Source organism: Osmerus eperlanus, chromosome 5 (assembly GCF_963692335.1).
Source record: "Osmerus eperlanus chromosome 5, fOsmEpe2.1, whole genome shotgun sequence".
Taxonomy (NCBI): Eukaryota; Metazoa; Chordata; class Actinopteri; order Osmeriformes; family Osmeridae; genus Osmerus; species Osmerus eperlanus.
In genome coordinates this window covers 8580124-8593775 of record NC_085022.1, presented here as the reverse complement: position 1 = coordinate 8593775, position 13652 = coordinate 8580124, and the positions used below count along the sequence as shown (strand labels likewise).

The 13652-nt window shown below is 42.5% G+C and overlaps 1 protein-coding gene across 2 annotated transcripts; it reads right to left on the bottom strand.

Moving 5' to 3' along the window:
• Positions 1 to 479: 479 nt before the first annotated feature.
• LOC134021063 (G1/S-specific cyclin-D1) lies at positions 480 to 7562 on the bottom strand. 2 transcript variants are annotated; one of them, XM_062461510.1, is made up of 5 exons: positions 7207 to 7562; positions 5772 to 5987; positions 5385 to 5544; positions 2910 to 3058; positions 480 to 2190 (listed from the first exon to the last, which is right to left on the bottom strand). In XM_062461510.1, the coding sequence occupies exons 1-5, from the start codon at positions 7402 to 7404 to the stop codon at positions 2035 to 2037; spliced, it is 879 nt and encodes a 292-aa protein (XP_062317494.1). In that variant the 5' UTR covers positions 7405 to 7562; the 3' UTR covers positions 480 to 2034. The 2 variants fall into 2 exon arrangements, with proteins under 2 accessions (XP_062317494.1, XP_062317495.1); XM_062461511.1 differs by lacking the exon at positions 7207 to 7562 and adding an exon at positions 6586 to 6773.
• Between the last annotated feature and the right edge of the window lie 6090 nt (positions 7563 to 13652).

Genomic DNA, 13652 nt, shown 5'->3' with positions numbered 1-13652 from the left:
CTATTTTTCTTTTTTTCTTTTTCTTTTTTTGGAATAGAGCAGAAATCACATTAAAAAATAAAAAATAAAAAATAAAATAAATTGATCATATACACTACAAAACAGTGACAATGTCAATAATATCATAATTTTCTATGAGAAAATTAAATCCTATTACATGGCAGTATATTGACATTTTTATAATAAAAAAACAATATCCACAAAATAGCAGCAAACACTTTGATAAGAGGAAAAAAGCATTGTTTTTCTTTTCTTGTTTTCATTTAAAGTCATCAAACGTTGCTGGGAAATCCTCCATAGCAGCTTATATAGTGTCTGAGGAGTGTTCACTCTCGTCCATCTCTTCCCACTGTACAGTTACAACTTTGATTCTGCAGTTCCTCACATACCCTCACTCCCTTCCCCCCATTCCCTTCCCCTCTGCAAGCCTTGCTTCAGCAACTTAAGATAGCTCTTCCAGCTCCATTCTCTGCTGATCACCAACAATAACGCAAAAAACATCTTTGAATTTGTGCAAAATAATCTAAAAGCCATTTCATTTTTTTCTTTTTTTCTCATGGATGATTTCAAACTCGTCCATTTTTTACACAGATGACCTTTCATTTATCTATTTTTTTCCTCCCTCAACATTCACTGAGCAAATTAAATACTTTCAAGCGTGTTCTTGTATGTCTGGTAGCAGGATTGTGATCAGGGGCTTAAACAGTGTCACTGACTAGAGTGTCAGCGATCCTATATTATAGCCTTACGTAATCAACTGGCCTGGAAAACAAAAATAATATTCTGTAATAAATAGAATTCATCTATATATCACTATGAATTACATAACTATCAAAAGCTCCGGATGGTGTGTGTGAATAACTAATACCGATACCAAGGCAGCAATTGTGAACTATCAGACTACGATGAAGTATGGCACCTTTAACTGTGTCCACTGTCAGCACAGCACCTTAAACCCCTCAGGTGAGGACATCTGGACATGTAGATTACCCAATTTTTTTCCCAGAATACACTACATTTTATACTCCAGTTCAACATTACGGATGTGAGTCAGTCAATGTTCCCAAACTATTCCATCCTGTATGTTCACTGCCAGTGTGGTAGTATGGTTCATAATAGTCAGTAAAGAGCTATTGACCCAAAGTGCTTTTTTTGTTGGAATGGTAACAACAGGATAAATATTTTGGACCAAGTTATCTTACGTATAGTATAACGGTCGGATCATTTCTCAGAGATGGCAGAATGCTATTTAGTTTTTTAGCAAATATTCAGTAGTTCCTTGTTGATTAGCTCCACTGTCTTGGAGAGGAGTTGTTAGCATTCTAACAGTGTGATAGGACCCATCACCATTCAGATTTATGAGGAAACTAGCTATGTATGCAAAAAAAACTAGATCATGCAGTCTCCATATCCAACAATTGGGAGGTTAAAGAAGTGATTTTAAACAAAGCTAAAGAATTATATTTCAGAGATTGCTTCAAACCAACTATCGTGTTCCCTTCCAAACAGCAACACTAAACAGGGACAATAAATCCAAGTTTCTTTAGAAATGGGTAACATTAAGATAGTCAGTCAGCATAAACTTCTTCCATCACACCCAGTACAACGTTTACATATGACAAACGGCTGGTGTACACAGTCTGCAGAACAGTAAAAAAGCCCTAATTTATTATTCAGCAATTCGTGTCTATCTCTTAGCATCAGTCGCTCACACATACAGTACTACATATTTTGTCTCTTTTTCAAGTTTGTCTTGTCAACAGGAAGAGTAGCTGGGCCTAGTTCATCATGCTGCCTCAGTGTAGCCAATGGGGAGGCAGGAAGCAAGTGTAGGAATGAGACGAGCACACAAACACTGATCACACTCCAGATAATCAGGCCACACACACTCAGAAGCACAAGTGTGTGTGTGTCAGGAACAGGAAGAGAGACAGGCGACAGACTGCAGTGCGTCGTCAGCACCAGTCTATGCCTCCTCTTTCCACAGCTCGTCTCATTGGTCTATCTTTCGCTGGGGGCGAGTCAATCATCCAATCAGATGTTGATGTCCCTCACATCGGTTGGTGTGCAGGAGAGGTCCACGTCCTCCTCCATGCTCTTGGTTTCCGTGGAGACAGCTTGCTGTTGAGCCTGGCGGAGGCTGGTCTCTAGGAGGGACTCTATCTGCTCCTGGCAGGCCCTGAGACAGTCCTGGGGGGGGGGGGGGGGGGGGGGGGGTGAGAACGGGCGAGAACGTTTTGGGTGTGGGGATGTGTGTGTGTGCACATGGGGTCTGTAGGGGTAATTATGTTGGGGGGGGAGAAGCAGTCTACTCATTCAATTTAGTTTTATATTAGCATCAAGGAGACCAGTAGAAAATAAAGATAAGCAAACAAAAGTACAAATAAGAGTGTCTGGCTTATATTTAGATAGCATATATCATAACATATATAGCATATATATTTAGCCATATCTACTTAACAAGTCAAAACATTAATTAAAGTGTTTTGTTGAATGTGACCTTGACGGTAGTAAAAGTAAATGTATCCATGGTCCCTAGCCTCTTTCTTTCTCTTTCCCCCATCTCTCTCAGACTCCAGTAGAACTTTGCCAACAACCACAAGAGACAAAAGAGAAGTTTGTCACATTGTCGTCACATCACTGACATCACAGAGCCATGCTGGGTATTCACTCTCATTTTCTGTTCCATTCAAGAAGAGTTTATGACTAGACTACCTACTGATTTACAAGGCTGCACTCTTATTCTCTCCCCGTCTTTTGTTCTTTCTCCATCTCTCTCCTCCTTATATCTCATCAATAGTCAGATGAGCAGGTGATAAAGTGTCAGTTCTGGGCTGGGGCAGTGATGCGGTAGTGTTGCCACTTGGAGGAAGGAAATAAGTGCTGCCACTTCCTGTCACATGACTTACCGGGTCACTGCGGATGACTTGGGCCAGCAAGTCGGTAAGTTTCTGTGATGACATGGCATCATCCATGCTTTTGAGATGGAGCCCCTGTATGGCTGCAGCCACACTTCCTGCAGCAATCATGGATGGAGGGTTGGCGATAAATTTTACATCTAGATGGGAAAGACAAAGAGGGGAAGAGAGACAGAAAGACAAAGAGGTTAGAGGTTAAATTCCTGCGGCAAAGTATTTCATCCACAAACAATTAATGCAGGCCGCTGGTTAATGGAGGAGCTTACTGCAGCAAAAGCCTCTCTCAGACCACACACTGCATGGGGCAGGACACAAGGGGGAAAACAGAAAGAGAGGGATGACAAATGTCAATGTCCCCCCATTTTTTCCTCTGCTCCAACAGTGAGAGGGAGCTGAGGAGGGGGGTGGGAGAGGGGGATGAGGGAGGAAGGAAAGAAGCCGAGAAAAGGGGAGCACGGCGTGAGGAGAGGATATGGAGGAATGGTGGGGCTGTGGGGGTCAGAAGGGAAGGGAGAGGAGGAGAAGGGGGTGGGGTTGGGGACCGTGTAATGTGGCATAACTAAGAGGGGGGGTTGCAGGGGCAGGGTCTGACAGACTCAGAGGCATTCTGAAGTGACACCATGCTGGCATGTGGCAGGAGGCCCTGTTTCAGAGGAGCTACGCTGTAGGTCTGCACCAGACAGCGCTCCCTCCGTTCACCCCCACCCCCGCTCCCTGTCTGTCTCGTTCTATCACTTCCCCCACATGTGATGTTCCATTCTGTTACGTGCTAAAACTACTCGACAATCAGCAGAAAGAGAGACAAAGAGAGAGGGGGAAGGAGAGAGAGGCCCCCCTTACATTTATAAGCAACCCATAGAATGTAGATGAGGTCTCTCTGTAGCAGTGCCCCCCTGCAGTCTCCCAGCACCATAAATCACCATTCAGATTCCAGTGGTACAACCTCCCTCTGCAGAGATCATTTCTCACTTCCTGTCTTCAAGTGGTTCAAGGGACAATAAATCTACTCTGGGGCACTCTCTCTCTCTCTGTCTAAAACACACATGCACACACACACAGGAGGTGGATCAATCAGGCACATTGTCTGTGAAACAACAACGGTCTAATGACTGCCATGCCCTTCATTTTATCATATTAATTAGGGGTCCCTCCGCGTCTAGGAGTAGAGAGCCCCCCCCCCCCCACATACACACACATAAGCCACCGACCCTACCCTTTAACACATACAACCTCAAGGCCTATGCATATAAGGAGTCAATGCTTCATTATCTACTGCCATACCTTCAGTACCGCCACTTGGGTTGGGGTAGGGGTTAACCCTAAGAATCTGCAGATTCCCAGTAGTCTTACAGACAGAAAGTTTTAAGTCTACAAACTCAGAGAACAGAAAGTACCTCTCAAAGCCAGTTTAACCCTCGTGCTGCCTTCGGGTCACATGACCCAAAGGTTCATAACGAACCATCGTTGTGTTTACCCAATTTTACCCAATACAAAAACAAATAAAAATAATTTTCTTTTAACCTTCGCAATGTGGGGGGTCTGAGACAGCCCAACGGTTAAAAGAAAATGCTTCACTTTGTTTTTGTATGCGGTAAAGTTGTCGCAATACGACGGTGGGTCACAATGACTGATGGGTCAGAACGACCCGAAGATAACACAAGGGTTAAAGGAGAGATCCTCTAAGATCAGACAATCCGACAACTTATTAACAGGTTGGAACTGTCTAAACGCCTCTGTGCTTACTTCAGACAATAGATAATAATACTCACTTTAGGACTTAATGAGCATCCTCACTTTAGGACTTAATGAGCATCCTGATTCCTAAATCTCCTCTCACATCATGCATGGTCTCAATCCTCATAATCTTTAACAACCAGAAAATTTATAAACTAGGGAGTAGAGAGAAAGAGAACATTTGAGAGAAAGACAAAGGCAAAAGAGATAAAAAAGAAGAGAGAAAAAGAATGAAAGAGACAGAAAGACAGAAGTTTGGTCTGTAGCAGGCTCAGCTTTGAGCCCAGGTCCATTCATTCACTCTACTCAATTAAAGCTTCAAACAGCAACTTGAGTTCAGTTTTCTCCCTGAACTGGCACAGGACAAAGCTACTTCCTCCCACACAAATCAACTTTTGTTGAGGGATAGGAGGTCTATGTGATACCTAGAGAGCAGGAATACTCCTTAATATCACCTTGAGGAACACTCCCTACTCTCTGGCTGCCATTGTGATAGCAAAGAGGGGAGCTGAAGGCATTTCTGCACACCACTAATTAGACAGGACAAGCAGCCACTGAGTTGGCTGCCAAGTGTTATTCTCTGTGTAACACTGAAATTGTCTTTTCATCAAAACATCACAACTACAGTTCGTACTCTCTATTAGTAATGGCTGCACATATGCCCCCCCCCCCCCACACACACACACACACACACACACAACCCAGGACCACACAGTGACAGGCGCTGTATACCTGTTGCACAAAGAGCCACAAAGGTCTGGGCATGTTTCAGCAGGGTCTGTCTGGAGGCCGGCTGGATAGGCAACTTAGACAGGAAATGCTCAATGAAATCATGAGGAGTCACTGACGCTAGATCCCATTTCAGTTTGTTCAACACAAGCAGTTCCATTTTCTGTGAGGGAGTGGGAGGAAGGAAGAGAGAGGCAATATTTGTAGAGTTCGATATTTGGACATTAGGAGCAACAACACAACCACTAGAGGACGATCGAGAGCTTTGGCCTTTAGTTTGTCCATATTGGGATTAGATCATTAATATGCAATGGGTTTGTGCCATAGAAAATACACTATAGTCTACGTTCGCTATAGTCCTAAATGACCTTAGACAGATAGGCAAATTACCAATAGTTCGCTGGGTCGGACGGAGTTGTCGGTGTATATACAAAGCTTCTCTGCAGTCAGAGGGATGGTCTCCTTCATTTTAGACGCCAAAAACATGCAGGTAGCTCCTAATAACTGTAGCCTGGTCTTCTGTGTGGGTTCAACAGATAAAAACCTGTCCAAATAATTCATAGCTAGCGGAAAAACTTCCTCTTCGCATTTTTGCTCCTCGCAAACCTGTGATCAAAAGCGAAATATCAGTCTACACAACTAGAAAGCAGTTTAGATGTTCACAAATTCATAGACCTAGACCTATGCATAGAAATAAATATGATGCATATTTGAAAAAGAAACTCGAGAAATAAATTCTTCCATTGATTGTTGAAATACATTACTCTCCTGCACATACCCTAAAGGTGGCGTGAAGCGCGTGGCTTTCAAAGATGCCTTGGTCAACTCGTGGTTCGTCATATAAAAATTATACATTTCAAAATTGTTTAGCAATATGGAAATTGCATGTAAACATTCTAAATTACACACTGTATGAAGTAGCATCATCATTTGTAGTCTTCAATCAATGATAGGACTAACAATAGCCTATAATGAACTCGGCTATGCATGCCTACTTTACACCCAGCAAATTATGAGGAGCATTATGCGACCTGTAGCCTACTCGCAATTTCGGAAATTGAAATAAATTAGAATTACCCACAAATCCATAAACTCTTTGTCACCTAAATGTTTAGCTACAACCGCTCTTTGATAATGGATAACGTTTATTACAATATATCGTAACAGATTGGGGTTATTAACTTATTTTGAAAGGCTAGCCTACCCTTGAAAATCCGCATGCACCGACTTTGTTTACCCGATCCTACTGGACAAACCCTACCTTCACCTAGGCCTATTGTTAGTATTCAATATTAGTTCGATAGCATAAACATTCGATTGCAGCTTTCATATCGAAAGCAACAATTACATGATTCCAAGAGTTTATAAAACACCTATTGAATATTTCTCAACCACAAGAAAACAAAGATGGCGCACTGGCACTGGGGACTGACGTAGCACCTACGTTCACATTAATTTAGAAAAATATTGAATTAAATGTAACCCCTTAGTTATTTGCATCGTAATCTTTATGAGCAGATGTAGGCTAACTTCTGTAGGCCTATAGGCCTATGCATAGGGAACACAGAGTCGACATGGGCAACATCATCTTGTTCAAAAGACAAACTACGCTTGATCAATAATTGCAATAAATAGGCCTACTTTTTTATCGATTTAAACAACTTGCGGGACAAACACAAGCAGTCAGCACACTTTACAGGGCAGTTAGGCTACTTATTATTTTAGCCCTTTATGCTAAATAGATCACGTTCAGAGATCTGCATGCTATGGGTCTGTAGAAAGTATGGCTAAGCTGTTTCTGAGTCACAGAACAATGCGCACGAACCTCCAGCATCCACGTTGAGACAATTCGCCTCATGTAAGGAGCGATTTCTTTCTGAACACATTTGAAGTAGTTCGTTGCGGGGAGATAATTGTCTTCCGCTTTCAGCATTTTCTGTAAAACTCTGTCATTCAACAAGTTAGAATCTTGGTAGGCTCTCCGGATGGTCTCCACCTCGCAGCAAATAAGCTGGTGTTCCATTCCTTCAGCAGTCACTTGAGGTGTGTGTGGAGAGACTTGAACAAGTGAACGTTTCCTTTCCCAAGTTTCCGTAAGTTCCGTGGATGCTGACTGCTGCTCGCGACTGACTGCTGTTCGAGCTCTCTGGAGGCTGCTAAACGTCGCTCCCCCAAATAAGACACCCCTCCGAGCAGTGAGCAATGATGTGACTGTTGTTCACGGAGATCAAAGCAGCGCGTCAACCGAAAGGGAGAGGGAGAGGGAGGCGGGGGCATCGTTCGCTGAAGAGGGCAAGTTGAGCGCGATTTCTCATTGAGCCTCCCTCGCCTGAGTATTGCGTTGAATCCAGTCTATTGGAGGTGGGAGGTCCGGGCCTGTTGACCTGAATGCAGCTACCGAGGGAAACCGAAGGGGGTGGCAGAGTAATTGGTTAGAAGACTGGGCAGGACTATTACTGCGATTGTATGGGTGGCCTTTTTTAATCAGTCCTCGTAGCAAAAAGAGTTTGGCCAATCTCTAATGGCGAAGCTGTCCTCTCAATGCGCCCAACATTAGAAAGGCTATATTCAATGATAGGCCTAATGTCGAAAGTTATTGTTAACCTAGGTATGATTGACATATCCTACTAATTGGGTGTGCTAGCCTTCAGCGAGCACAACCATTGTTCTCATATATTTATTATTATTGGGTGTGCTCAAGCCTTCGGCGAGCACAATCATTGGTCTCTCGTATATAGGCTATTTATTGGGTGTGCTCAAGCCTTCGGCAAGCACAACCATTGTACAACCAAATTACTAAATGTAGCATAAAGGCCGAAATATGATTCTGCGTCTCCGTTTACGGATGGGCGGGCGCACGGACACTCACGGATACGGACGGATAGACTTCGTTTACGCTGCGTTCACACTGCAGCGTTTTTTAACGCTCTGCATCGCTTGCCTTCCCACAGTACACCACGCTCGGGGGCGTGTTAAGGCCGCAATATGCTTCTGCGTCTCCGTTTACGGATGGGCGGGCGCACGGATACGCACGGATACGGACGGATAGACTGCGTTTATGGTTCTCCGTAGGCTGTGGGTGCTGAAAACAATTCACCGCCAGAAGAGTAGGTGGCGCAACGTTTTTTTGTAAATCGTCGTGGAGTGTTTATTTACCTAGGTTATCGAGAAGTCGGAGCAAATTTACAAATTAGCCGTTTCATCAATAAAATACGTACATTTTCAGCAACTACACTGCCCATTTCTCGTCACATTTTAATTCAGATGCTGATTTACATGTACTGTTTAGCTGAAATATGAATTGTGAAAACTTACAGCAATGGCGGTCAAAGGATTCTGTCCGTCCTGTTTATCCCGGCAACCCCGCCCCCGCCCCTGACGCAAGCGATTCTTAATACTGACCAATCACAGCCAAGGGGGTCTCCGTAGCTCTCCATCGCTCACGACGGATAGTTAAGGCCGCAATATGCTTCTGCGTCTCCGTTTACGGATGGGCGGGCGCACGGATACGCACGGATACGGACGGATAGACTGCGTTTATGGTTCTCCGTAGGCTGTGGGTGCTGAAAACAATTCACCGCCAGAAGAGTAGGTGGCGCAACGTTTTTTTGTAAATCGTCGTGGAGTGTTTATTTACCTAGGTTATCGAGAAGTCGGAGCAAATTTACCAATTAGCCGTTTCATCAATAAAATACGCACATTTTCAGCAACTACATTGCCCATTTATCGTCACATTTTAATTCAGATGCTGATTTACATGTACTGTTTAGCTGAAATATGAATTGTGAAAACTTACAGCAATGGCGGTCAAAGGATTCTGTTCGTCCTGTTTATCCCGGCAACCCCGCCCCTGATGCAAGCGATTCTTAATACTGACCAATCACAGCCAAGGGGGTCTCCGTAGCTCTCCGTCGCTCACGACGGATAGTTAGAAAATTCAGGAGGTGCACGTCGAGCTCTCCGGGGCTCTCCGAGGGTTGACGGAGAGCTCGTAGAGGGCGTTCCTCGGAGAAGAGGGCGTTCCCATGTGTCCGTTTTTCGAAAAACGCAGAAGCAAATATCGGCCTTAACGTCACAACGTCAGCACAAGTTAGCAACAACGCATAGATACGATGTGCATAGATGTGCTTGTAACTGTTGCACAACAAATACCTATCGTATCATGCCGTGGTGTACTAGCAGCATCATACATTTAAGCAATTCAAGACTTGCATGCACAGTAAGTAATGTCACATTAAATAATGTATTTAAACTCAAGCTTGTGTGATGCGTCGCTGTCTTCAATGCCACAGCCTAAACTTTATGTCAAAAGAAATGTTTTGCATTTCCGGTGCATTCAAACAATCCCCTCAGTGAAGTTTGGCTAGCAACAGCAGCTAGCTTGCTCGTAGCACAATTTACCAAATGGTCGCATTTGGCATTGTTACTGACAATGGTCCTCATTCACCAAATGTTCTCACGAACAAATTTGTTCTCAAACCCCACTTAAGCAGTTTTCACAAAGATTCTGGCATTCACCAATGTTTTCTTATTTGGGATGTGTTCTTAGGTAAGAACAGAATTTACGCACACCCAAGAGAACTCTTACGCACAATTGAGAGCTGACATGTTTGCGCAAAATAAGTAGCCTAGTTATCGTCCTGTCTAATTTAAAATAGAATATTTATCTCCTTTATAATTTTCCAACTAATAATTTTCACTATTTTCCACATATTCTTTTTGTTTGTTTTAATAAATACACACTACACTTTCACTTCTACTCATTTGTAAAGCACTTTGAATTTCCATTGTTTATGAATTGTGCTAGGCCTATATAAATACAGTAGGCCTATTTTACAATCGCGTTTCCTAAACTCTTGACACCGTTAGCACAACATCCGTCTGTATTGGCTATACACATTTCTTGTTGCTTTGACACAAAATGCATAGAATAAACACAAATGTTAAGTGCCTGAACTTCTTTTACACACAAGCTCAACCAAGACCAAAACAATCGATTTTTACTGCCCAATTTACCAATGCTTTCACACTGTATGTCGGAACAGATAACAGCATGTTCAAAACCTAACTTATTGGCTAAAGTCAAAGTGAACAGCTGTTCATATTGTAAATTGAAATACAAACATATCCCCTGTATTTTATTCCAATGCTACTGAGAAACAGCTGGTTGAAGTTATGCAAATACTGTAAATCACAGCTGATTCCCAACTCGGAAACTATGTAATGCCTGCACGAGGGAGAGGAAGACAAGTACCAGGACAAGGGACATGGGGCAAGGGAGAGGAGTTAGAATGTGTGGTGGTGCTCAGAGAAGGGCCAGAGCTAGGGTAATTGATGAAATATTGTAAATGGCAGCTATATTGCATATTTCTTGCAGTAATGTCCTGTTGCAACTGAAGCCTTTACTGCAGCAATTATGTTTCTGTCTTCTTTTTTTCAATACAGTAACCGTACATTCTATAAAGCTACTCTGAGATGGGACATTCATTTTTTGTTCTGAATTTCTGCAACAAAAGAAACAAAATGCATGCATTTACTAAACCCCCCCCCCCAAAAAAATGAAAGCGGCTTCAAAAGAAACTGCATTGCAAAACACAATCTATGATCCATATACTGTATAATAGAAGGCAGTTTCTGTAATTTCATCTGATGTTAGTGTTTTTTTATGACATGTGCTATGATTGATTAAATGTTCCTGTTGAAAGAGAACATGTGTTAGTGTTTTGGTAGACATGGTGTAATGTTTAGTGTAATTTTGTGTTATGAAAAGGAGAGTTTAGTTTACAATGTGTGATTTTGAGCATGAAATTAACAGTTTTGCCAATTGTGTGTGGTAGGTGTGTTGGTGCATTAAGAGTTAAGGAAACTTTTTAGATGTATTGAAAAGATTGTCATAGCGATTGTAAAAAAAACTGTAAACTAGCCTTACTTTGCCTTCAATTCAAATCAATTATGTTAACAGGGAACGTTGCCATCCAATAATAAGTGACTTATCACTATATTTATAGGCCCAAAGTAGGCTTATTCCAAACACTAGGACTACACCACACAATGGCGTATTTATTGCTGCTGCAAAATTTTGCAGATCGTTCCCTGAGGAGGAAACATCTTCCTTGACCATACCGATTCATTTGCAGAGAGCGACGAGTAGGCTACCTGTTGGAACGCTTTAGGCTACCAAGAGCAGTCCTCATGGATATTTGTAACAGTCAACTGATTTCTAGACTGTTTTTTTGATAAAGAATTCAGAATAAAGTTAAACCATTTATTTTTCACTTCGTCGGTTCTGCGCCCTTCTCCAGATACAGCGTTCACTGCATGAGTAATTGCATTCCATGCATCGGTTTTATTTACTGCTTTATATCTACCGCTGACGATACTAAATATGATGTGTCGTTTGTTGCTAACTTCTTGCAGCTGTACCTCCACTTCAGAATTACTAAAGTTTTTCTGTCTTTTGTCGAGGCCTCCACCGTCTTTACCACGTCGTTTAGACATTTCTCTGAGTGTGCACACGGCCCTGCCATATCATGCCCTTTTATGGGAATTAACGGGGTGTTTACCTATGCTAAATAGGAGCAACGGGGCACGAGCTTTCAACTTACGAAATATTGGGATTCATCATTCTAAGAACACACCTGCGAACAATTCTGCTGTTTAACCCTTGTGTTATCTTCGGGTCGTTCTGACCCATCAGTCATTGTGACCCACCGTCGTATTGCGACAACTTTACCGCATACAAAAACAAAGTGAAGCATTTTCTTTTAACCGTTGGGCTGTCTCAGACCCCCCACATTGCGAAGGTTAAAAGAAAATTATTTTTATTTGTTTTTGTATTGGGTAAAATTGGGTAAACACAACGATGGTTCGTTATGAACCTTTGGGTCATGTGACCCGAAGGCAGCACGAGGGTTAAGAACACGTCATGAATCACACGTAGATTTCTCTTAGGGACTTTCTTAAGGACAAATTTAAGAAATAACTTAGGAAGATATTGTTGAATGAGGCCCATTGATCGCTTCCAGCAAACTTCTTTTGAATTAGACATTTCCCCTTAAATAAATGTCAAGCTTATTTACGTTTTTGGGGACATATTTTCAGTTAGCAGATGGTACTGTTTGAATCGCGATTCCATCTGAAATACTGCCGGTGACAACGTTGTTAGAATAGCTTGTTTCAAAGGGGGTTCAGTTTGTTTCAAAGGGGGTTCTTAATGAATTAATGCAATAAGAGTAGGCTAAATGCTTGAAAATATCACTAGACACCCGATTGCCCAATATCTACGTTTGATCCAACTTTTCAACTGAGGCTGCTATCTTATCCAGTGTGCGAATTATACAAGGACAATCAGGGGGGGGTCGACATCTTCTTCAGGGCGTGAAGGGAACCCAGTACAGCACACTGACGGTACAATGATTGTGCTTCTATCATTAACATTCTTGTGAATATTCTGTAGCTAATTGCCATTACAAATTCAATCGTGACAAAAATATTATAGATCTAAATTATATTAGTAATTTGTTTGGTATTAGCTAGCTAACTTACCTTTCTTGCACTTTCTCACTACGTGGTAGCTACAATCTGAGGTGATTCAACCAGCTTCTGTATTGCACACTTGTCACTCGCGCGCTGTGTTTGTGTGTGATATTCCCTGCCATAAAGTCAACATTTCTGTTTATTGCCAACCTGTTATTGAATATCGTAAATATAGTGTAATATTTACGATTACAGGTAAGAACGATATATAAATGTATCGACCCCCTCGACCTGTTGTTTTTACCTCTTTTGGGGGGGTCCAAGTCTTAATTAGGGGGGTCAAACCCCCCCCCCCGTAATTTGCACACTGATCTTATCACTATTTAGCCTGGCTCTGCCCTCCTACGTACTTCTGCTCAATTTTGATTTTGCTTCTGTACTAGGTCTGGGCTTGAGGTACGTAAGTCAGATGTCTCCGGTTAATTTTCTACCTGTCCAATCAGGTAGAAAACAGAGGGAGTGGCTGAGAACGATGACGTTGATGTTGTGCGCTAGTTTGTGTTGTAGTTCCGTAATGGCAGCAGAGAAAGATGCAAGCGAAGCCATTCGGTCCGTTGTGGCAACGCTGCCGAATATCCAGAAGTTAAAGCCGGAGCAAGAACAATCTTTGATCCCCACGGGGTTCGTTTGATTTTCCAGCTAGCTCCGTTAGTCGTGAAGGAGTTGGCTAAGGCGAACGCTAGCGATTGGTTATGGCAGATCCAGAGTGGCTCTGGGCAGATCCAATAGTTTTAA

Excerpts from the sequence above, each read along its gene's own strand:
- LOC134021063 (XM_062461510.1), bottom strand. The coding sequence starts at position 7,404 with ATGGAACACCAGCTTATTTGCTGCGAGGTGGAGACCATCCGGAGAGCC. Across the intron at positions 5,988-7,206 it reads TCTCAACGTGGATGCTGGAG|GTTTGCGAGGAGCAAAAATG; the intron begins GTTCGTGCGCAT and ends TTTTGATCACAG. Across the intron at positions 5,545-5,771 it reads TCCGACCCAGCGAACTATTG|AAAATGGAACTGCTTGTGTT; the intron begins GTAATTTGCCTA and ends ACTCCCTCACAG.